At 51.1% G+C, this 9,322-nt stretch overlaps 1 protein-coding gene across 1 annotated transcript; it reads right to left on the bottom strand.

Moving 5' to 3' along the window:
- Nucleotides 1-903: 903 nt before the first annotated feature.
- LOC143173549 (olfactory receptor 14A16-like) lies at nt 904-7,413 on the bottom strand. The gene is made up of 2 exons (XM_076363794.1): nt 7,396-7,413; nt 904-1,890 (listed from the first exon to the last, which is right to left on the bottom strand). Exon 2 carries the CDS (start codon nt 1,882-1,884, stop codon nt 904-906), a length of 981 nt encoding a protein of 326 aa, XP_076219909.1. The 5' UTR covers nt 1,885-1,890; nt 7,396-7,413.
- Nucleotides 7,414-9,322: the final 1,909 nt, after the last annotated feature.

Genomic DNA, 9,322 nt, shown 5'->3' on the forward strand with positions numbered 1-9,322 from the left:
GTCCACTGCAGGGTGCTGCAAAGCTCTGGGCACCCAGCCCTCTGAAGGGCACAGCAGCTCCTGGGGGGCAGAGAGGGGGGTCAGCCTCCCCACCAGCCCCAGGGCTGATGCTGGCCCCAAGGGCATGAGGAAAGAGAGGCCACTCAATCTCTAGCTCTGCTGCATTCATATTATAGGTTATCCCCAACTCTGACTGCGTTTGTCTCCTTCTCTACCCCCATCGGCCCCACGCCCCAGGACAGCACAAGAGGCAGCTCCCGCATCTCTCCAGTCTCCCTTCCCTGTGCCTGCTGGGTTCCTACTGACTCCCACGGCAGAGTCTTTTTTTGTGCATGCCTCAATTTAGTGTTTTGCTTCTGGGGGACATCACCTCTGAGGGTGATTCACCTTGTGTGTCTCAATTCACTCCCACTCCAGGGCACGTGGTGAGCCCCCATCCTCTCCTGAGCCCTCCAAATTCGTTTCCAGAGAGACCACTATATGCCATCCGTCCTGTCATATGTGAAGCAGCCTGTGGAATTAACCGGGAGCCCATGCACCATCTCCACTGCCATCGGACACAAAGAAGAGAGCTTTGAAAACCAGAACTTTCGGTCCAGTGGAACACAATCATACCACAAGCTTAACCCCAATCTTAGGGAGAACACAAGGAGAAAAGACTCTTTAAAAGACCAATTCCTTGGACATTTTCTTGGCAGCAGCTTTGGAGAAAGAGCTCAGCCTGCAAGCACGTCACCTGGGAGATAACCTTTATACTGAAGAGCTGCATGTGGACAGGTCACATCTGACACAGTGTTGTCCAAGGGTCAGACACGACAGGATCAAGCCTCAAGAGAAGCAGTATAAACCCAGAAAATTATCTAGAAGTAGGACGATCACAAGGGAGAACAGCAGACTCCTGGCCTAAGATAAATTCTGGGAAATGTGCAGAGAAGGGGAGGCAGGGTATTGCCAGTGAAACAGTGTCCATTGTGCCAGTTTCCATAGGGCGTCCTTGAGCTCCTGATTCCTCATGCTGTAGATGAGGGGGTTCACTGCTGGAGGCACCACCGAGTACAGAAATGACACCACCAGGTCCAGGGATGGGGAAGCAATGGAGGGGGGCTTCAGGTAGGCAGGCACTGCAGTGCTGAAAAACAGGGAGACGACAGCCAGGTGAGGGGGGCACGTGGAAAAGGCTTTATGCTGTCCCAGCTCGGAGGGGATCCTCAGCACGGCCCTGAAGATCTGCACGTAGGACAGCACAATGAAAACAAAACACCCAAATGCTAAACAGGCACTAAGCACAAGAAGCCCAACCTCCCTGAGGTAGTCTGACTCTGAGCAGGAGAGCTTGAGGATCTGGGGGATTTCACAGAAGAACTGGTCCAGGGCATTGCCTTGACAGAGTGGTAGTGAAAATGTATCGGCAGTGTGAAGCACGGCATACAAAAACCCACTGCCCCAGACAGCTGCTGCCACGTGGACACAAGCTCTGCTGCCCAGCAGGGTCCCGTAGTGCAGGGGTTTGCAGATGGCAACGTAGCAGTCATAGGCCATGACAGTGAGGAGAGAACAGTCTGCTGAGATAAAGAAGACTAACAGAAAGAGCTGGGCAGCACATCCTGGGTAGGAGATGGCCCTGGCGTCCCACAGAGAATAGGCCATGGCTTTGGGGAGAGTGGTGGAGATGGAGCCCAGGTCGCGGCGGGAGAGGTTAAGGAGGCAGAAGTACATGGAGGTATGGAGTCGGTGGTCATAGACTACAGCGGTGATGATGATGCCATTGCCCCGGAGGGCAGCCAGGTGGATGCCCAGGAAGAGCCAGAAGGTCAAGAGCTGCAGCTCCCGCGTGTCTGTGAATGCCAGGAGGAGGAACTCGGTGGTGGAGCTGCCGTTGGACATCTGGTCCTGTTGGGCATCAGCACAGTCCATGGAGGAAGAGAGTAAAATGTTTAGGTTAGACTACTCTGAACAAAATCTACTTCATTTTTCCTAGTGTCCTGCTGTGTGGGAGGGGAGATCAGGGGCTTGCTCCGGGGAAGGTGTCCGGCATGTCAGGGGATGGCAGGGAGCTGCCCAGATCCCCCTTCCCCTGGCATTTCTGGGAGCAGCTCTCCTCTCACTCCCCGACTACATACGCTGCCTGGAGCTGTCCCTGCCAGCAGCTCTTTCTCTGTCCCCACATCTCCTCCCTGTCAGTGCTCACAGACTCCATCCAACCTGCTGTGTGCCTAGCTCTGCCCTGCAGACCCCTCTTGGCAGCAGGGCACCGCACAGGGTCATCTCTCCGTGTGCAGGGTCTAAGGAGCAGCTCAGAAAAGTCCTAACCAGAACTGCAGCCTCAGTGCCTTCTCCAGAGTGGAGAAGTAAATTCCCACTGCCCACCCAGCTCACCAAGAGTAGAAAACTGAAAGCACAGATTCCTTCCCTTTCAGGAAAATGCAGCTTTGATGTCATCCTTGAAAGTCTCCTCGGAAATGCCTTAGAAATGATCTGGAGCTGTTAGCAGCCTGTCGTGGTTTAACCTCAGTCGGCAACTGAGCACCACACAGCCGCTCACCCATTCCCCCCCGCCCCTGGTGGGATGGGGGAGAGAATTGGAAGAGTACAAGTGAGAAAAACTCGTGGGTTGAGATAAAAACAGTTTAATAATTTCAATAAAATAATAACAACAACAATAATAATAATAATAATAATGTGTCCTGGTTTCGGCAGGGATAGAGTTAATTTCCTTTCTAGTAGCTGGTACAGTGTTTTGGATTTAGGATGAGAACAAAGTTGATAACGCACCGATGTTTTAGTTGTTGCTAGGTAATGCTTACACTAGCCTCACGACTAGGCCAGGCCCCAGCACGTTGCAATGAGCTGCATCTCTCTGGAGTTGCCAGGGTGACAGCATCCTTTGTCCAAATGTTCTACTAACACTTCAGGATTCCGCACTTGCTCAGGGGTGAAGTTCCAAAACACTGGGGGTGCCCATTGGCCTAGGTACTTGCCCGTCTTGTCCCACACACCCTGCCACTCATAGTTATTCAGCCTTGGGGCAGATCTCTGGATGATATTCTTAAATTGCTTACCAACTTTAGACAAAACCGAAACAGTATTCCCAAGAAGTATTAATAGAAGCATCTTAACTGCCCAAGGATGTTCAAAATACTGAAAAGTTACTGTAATGAAGGAGGAAACATCATAGAAGAAGGTAGTGACACTGCCATTCTGTATTTCCTCCGTAAAAAAACTCTCAGAAAAGTTACTGCAATTGCTAGTTGTCTCCACGAAATGGTCTCCGTGGTACAGTAACGGCTTCATTGCGAAGTTTACATACCACGCTAACGTCAAGGTCAACGTTCTAAAAACAAACCTCACAAGCGAGACATTGCTATTCACTGCAGACCACAGCAAGCTGCAAAACCCAACACCAATCTTTAACATGTACAGCAGGAAAAAGAGCGCGATGCAGGTTATACAAATCAATATCGAGAACAGAGAAACCAACATTGTGACCCACAACCACTAACAGATATAAGTTCTTTAATACACTCCGGTTAACCTGTTATTATCTCAAACCCTTCGAGCCCCACGCTGGGCGCCAAAAAGGACTGTCGTGGTTTAATTTCAGTCGGCAACTGAGCACCACGCAGCCGCTCGCTCACTCCCCCCCACCCGGTGGGATGGGGGAGAGAATTGGAAGAGCACAAGTGAGAAAAAACTCGTGGGTTGAGATAAAAACAGTTTAATAATTGAAATAAAATGATGATAATAATAATATGATAATAATAATAATAATACACAAAACAAGTGATGCACAAGAGATGGAGATGGAGGGGACAAAGCCGGGGTGTTGGAAGTGAAGACGCTTCTGCTGTGCAGGTGCTTGTGAGGTCACTGGTGTCGGAGGAGCTGATGGGGCAGGAACGGGCAGGTGTGAGCAGCCACAAAGGCGGCTGGTTAGAAGGGGAAATGACTGAGCAGAAGAACGTTCCTGCGAGCCCAGGAGCTGTGAGTGTGGCGACCAGAATCGTCCTTGAAACATACAGCTGGTCGCTTTGCAGCACAGCCAGGTACCGAGAATCCAGACGCCTCCAGGTCATCTCTGAAGTGAGACTCGGTTACTTTATTGGTCCCCTTTGGGCTCACTTTTGGAGTCGGTTAGGTTTATCCGCCCACCTGTGGGATGGCTGGGTCCCCTCTGGGATCGGTTTGTCCTCCCCGCTGGGATGCTTTGGCCCTTTCTGAAATCTTTCTGATTCACTTTATACCAGTATTATATATCCATAGAAGTAATCTATCATCAGGATATCTGCTGCTGTTTTGAGGATAAGTTCCCTGCCTAATGATAAGTTTGCAGTAACCTGCAGTAGTATACACCTAGTTGGTTATTGCTGTTCTGTTGATTATTGCGAAAAGATTGGTTGTTGCTATACGATTGATTGCTGCTGTTATTGGCTGCTGCCATACTACTGATAGATATTCTGTCACTGACTGCTGATAGAAATGGGAAGCAGATCCATGCCCTGTACAGGCATCTGCCAAAGTGTTTTGTCCGGCTCTGGAGGGAGCTGAAGTCCTGGGTAGCAGCCCCAGACTCCACCGGGGGAGACAGGCGAAGAATTTGGTGTATGTTGGAGGCAGGTCCGTGCCCAACAGCACTCTGGAACTCCTCCCAGGAAGTTCCCGGACTCTTTGGGTTTCCTCCGGAGACGAGCGAATTCCCAGGCAGCAGCCCCAGAATCTTCTAAGGTAGCTACCCAAAGAGCATTGTCTATGTTGGCAGCGGGTCCATTCCTGGTTTTGCTTCAGGACTTTTCCTTTACAGACACCTAAAGTCCCAGGTAGCATCACCACAGTTTTCCGGGTTAGTTAGTTAGTTAGCTGAAGAGTTTTCTTTGTCTTGGAGGCAGGTCCATGCCCGGTAGCTCCTCAGGGATCCTCCAAGGGAGTCTCCAGAATGTTTTGACCCCCCGGGGAGACATCTGAATCTCGCAGGTAGCCACCCCAGACCTTTCCACGTACTTACCCCAGGTGTTTTGTGTATGCTGGAGGCAGGTCCATGCCCAGTAGCTCCCCAGGACTCCTCTCAGACATCCCCAGGAGCATATTGGTTTCTCTGGAGAGAGCTGAATTCCCAGGTAGCAGCCCCAGACTCTTCTATAGTAGCTACCTGAGGAGCTTTATGTAAGCTGGGTGCAGGTCCATGCCTGGTAGGTCCCTGGGAATTCTCCCAGTCATTCCAGGAGTGTGTTGGCCTCCCCGTGGGACACCTGAATGTCTCAGGTAGCAGACGCAGACCCTGCAAAGTTGTTAGTTGAAGAGTTTTCTTAAACTTGAAGGCAGGTCTATGGCCGGAAGCTTTCCCGGGACTGCCAAACAGCTCAAGAATGTTTTTGCCTCCCCTGCAGACAGCTGAATTTTGAAGGTAGCAGCCCCAGATTCCCACAAGGAAGCTAAGCAAAGAGTTTTGCGCATGTTGGAGGCAGTTCCATGGCCTGTAGCTCTCTGGGGCTCCTCCCAGGCAGCTTTGGAGTGTTTTGACTTTGCCTGGAGACAGCTGAAGACCTCGGTAACAGACGCAGCTTTGAGCTAGGTAGTTACCTGAAGAGTCTTGTTCATGTTGGAGGCAGGTCCATTCCCAGAAGCACCCCGGGACTCCTCCCAGGCATCTCCAGGAGTGTTTTGGCTTCCTCTGGAGACAGGTGAATTCCCAGTAGCAAGCAGCCCCAGACTCTTTGAAGGTAGCTATGCAAAGAGCGTAGTGTATTTTGGGGGAAGGTCTATGCTCTGTAGCTCCCCGGGAATTCTCCCAGGCACGTTCAGGATTGTCTTGGCCTTCCCTGGATATAGCTGAAGTCTCAGGAGCAGCCCCAGAGTCCTCCTAGTTCGTTACTGGAAGAGCTTTCTTCATATTGAAGGCAGGTCAGTGCCCAATATCTCCCTGGGACTCCTCTCGGGCATCTCCAGGAGTGTTGTGGCTTCATCTGGACAGAGCTGAAGTGGTGGGTAGTAGCCGCAAACTCCTCCTAGGTTGCTAATGTCCTTGTTTTGTCCATGTTGGAGGCAGGTGCATGCCTGGCAGCTCCCCAGGATTCCTCCTAGGTGTCGTGGTTTAACCTCAGTCGGCAACTGAGCACCACGGAGACGCTCGCTCACTCCTCCCCGCCCCCGGTGGGATGGGGGAGAGAACTGGAAGAGCACAAGTGAGAAAAACTCGTGGGTTGAGATAAAAACAGTTTAATAATTGAAATAAAATGATAATAATAATAATATAATAACAATAATAATAATAATGCACAAAGCAAGTGATGCACAGTGCAATTGCTCACCACCCGCCAGCCGATGCCCAGCCAGTCCCCGAGCAGCGGCCTTCTTAGTCGGTAGAGCATGGGAAACTAAAATGTCCTTGGCTAGTGTAAGCATTACCTAGCAACAACTAAAACATCGGTGCGTTATCAACTTAGTTCTCATCCTAAATCCAAAACACAGCACTGTACCAGCTACTAGGAAGGAAATTAACTCTATCCCTGCCGAAACCAAGACACCTTAAACAAAACAGGCTTGGCATCCTGATTGCTCACTTTGCCCTGGAGTAGTCCCACTCCTCGTCTGAAAGCTACTGCGCGTCTGGCTGAGGACAGATACAACCCACACAGAGAGCAATCAGAGCTAAAACCTGCACTTCCCTTGGTAACGTTTCCTTGGAAAACTTCTTTGCTTGGCTGTTTTAAAACCTGTAACTGCAAGAACCAGGAAGAAAAAATCCCTGACAAGTTGACGGGACCTTCCTGGCTGTGGTAAAACCATCCACCCTTGGTACCCCCGTTTCCCAAAAGCCGGCAGCACAGCTTGGGTGGGCAGAAAGGCTCGTATCAGACCACGGGGCCGAGAGAGGAGCACAAGCATCGGCCAAGGGAGCTGCAGCCAACCAGGAGCACTCCCCACTGGCTTCTCTGGCAACGGAGCCCCCGTGCGTGCTCTCACCAGGAGGGAGAAACAACCTCCATGTCTGGAAATCCCTATTTATGAAAGATTGTCAACAGTGATGGGGCTGTCCACGAGCAGGAGAACCACATGAAGACCTGGCGACAGCAAAGACCCCTGGTCTGACCCCACCAGAGCATGCCTGCTCCAAAGCTGGGCAGCCTCCTGCCAGAGAGGAGGCACCTCTGCCAATTTCACTCTGCCTTCCAAGACCAAGCCAAGCTGTGACACAAGGGCTTTGGTCCCCCTGTCTCCCAAGCAAAGCTAGAAACGGCGTTATCACCACCGAGCTCCCATGCACATAAAGGAAACCTGTCAGGAAACAGTTGCGTCCTGCTGCGTAGGCTTTGAACTAGCCCTGGTGAAACAGGTGACCAGCAGATGGTCACTAGAGGACACTCGGGCTGCAAGGGTATGCATCTCCCAGAGGTCACTTACCTGGAGGGAGGCCGGTTTTGACGGCCCTGTGCCGGAAGGACGTGGACTGCACAGGCAGGCATTTATAGATGTGACTGTTGGACTTCTCAGGGAAGTAATCACCTAGGGCAGAGGACAACAGCACAAAAGCAGTGAAGTTCTGGCCTTTTACTCAAGCCAAGGAGGCAACTTCACCAGGAGGTGCTCTCCCTAACAGCTGCAGAACAGCCTGAAAACATCTACAGCTCGTTCAAGGGGTGAGCTGAGTCTTTTGTACCCCACTTTTGCAGGGAAACATGAAAGCCTGCTTGTCTTGTCTGAACAAAGGGCTGGAGAAATGTCACTCCCTTGGTCCAGGCATGATCTTGGTGTTTCTCTTGGGAACTCCACAGATGGCATAGCCTGGAGCCACATACTTCCCATTCCCGGTCACGGAGGGCTCCACACAATAACGAGGGCCTGGAGAGCAGCTGTCTTCTGCGGGAGGTTTTGCCCCTTTACGTGCGTAAGCGGGGGCTTTGGCTTTGGTGGGATTGTGGTTCAGGTAACCTAGGAAGAACAGCATATGAAAGGACACCTGCAGGCAGCTGCATTTCAAAGCTCCTTTGTAACTGGGGGAGACTGAGCTGCCCAGCTCATGAAATTCCCTTCCTGGGGGACTTTTTCCTCCAAGAGTAATAAAGGCAAGCTGTACAGTGCCTTGTAGTGCCCAAGAGCAAATCTCTAAGCACAAATGGTTGTGCAACTGCATTGCTAAGTAATCTTGAAAAGAAACTGGACCTCCTGCCAGCCTGGTTCCAGTCATAGCCATGGAGAAAGGGAAAAAAACCCCAAAACCAACGTAGGCACTTGCTAATTACTTGTAACATCACTGCTATTCTGTCATTATGAAGTATTTTAGCCCTATAAGCAGCCGGTAAGCTAACTTGAAGCACGTGTAAAGAACTCTTGTGTGATTTTTTGCTTTCCCGGGAGCCCAGGTGGGAGGATCACCAGCAAATGCTGCACAGTCACGTGCTTTTACTGGTGAGAAAAGCGGCCCTCTCCCAGCCATGGCAAAGCAGAGCTTTATAAGGAAAAAGGGGGCAGGGAGGGGTGGGGTAAAGGGAAACGGGTTCGTAGCTGATTTTACCACGGGTGTCCTCAACGTGCCGCACACCCCTCCGATCCTCGTTTTACCTGTTGTCCCTGGGACTGAGTATTTGGGTGAAATACTCAGGAGAAGGGAGAATTGGCCTGAAAGAGGTAGCGGCAAGAGAGCTTAAAGGAGAAGCCCTGAATCAGCAGGAAGTGGTGCTTCGCTTGCAGAGAAGGTTGTGAAATATCTCAGGAGAAACATGAGCAGCAGCTACAAGCAGTTTGTGATTAAGGAGAACAGGCCAGGAGTCAAAATGAAAATGCCTGAACGGCATTAAGCTGAAAATTGTTTGCCACTCTGGCAGAGTTTGACGTGCATGCCATCCCATGCTGTAAAAATAATGTGCCTTTTGGGGAAAAGGAGGAAAAAAACCCACCAAACCTAAACCAAGAAGGTCTTTCTCTTTTCAGACCAAGCCTCCGCTTCCTGCCACACAAACCTTTCACTTGTGCTCTGCTTTTCCCTGTCGAAAACCTTCGCTTATTCGTTTCTCCTACCCCCCTGCAACAACCACCTCTCCAGGACTAAAGCATCCCTCCTCTCCTTTTACAGTCTCCCTCCCCTCCACCAAGCCTTGGCTAATCACAGGCGGGATGTTTCCTTTGGCCTTGCCCGCCTATCTGTTAGGAACTCCTTTGTCCTGGACCGACCCGGGTCTGCATCTGCAAATGGCCCGTGCTGTCCTTTGCTCCAGCCGTACCAAGCCGCTAGCAAAGTCCTACCCTAACTGGAGGAGGAGCCTTTTTTCCAAGGTTGGGGAAGACTGTGCAGTGCAGGTGAGTAGGAAAGGAGGCAGCAAGGACTTTCTCT

Source organism: Aptenodytes patagonicus, unplaced genomic scaffold (assembly GCF_965638725.1).
Source record: "Aptenodytes patagonicus unplaced genomic scaffold, bAptPat1.pri.cur scaffold_125, whole genome shotgun sequence".
In the NCBI taxonomy this organism is placed as follows: domain Eukaryota; kingdom Metazoa; phylum Chordata; class Aves; order Sphenisciformes; family Spheniscidae; genus Aptenodytes; species Aptenodytes patagonicus.

Excerpts from the sequence above, each read along its gene's own strand:
- LOC143173549 (XM_076363794.1), bottom strand. The coding sequence starts at position 1,884 with ATGTCCAACGGCAGCTCCACCACCGAGTTCCTCCTCCTGGCATTCACA.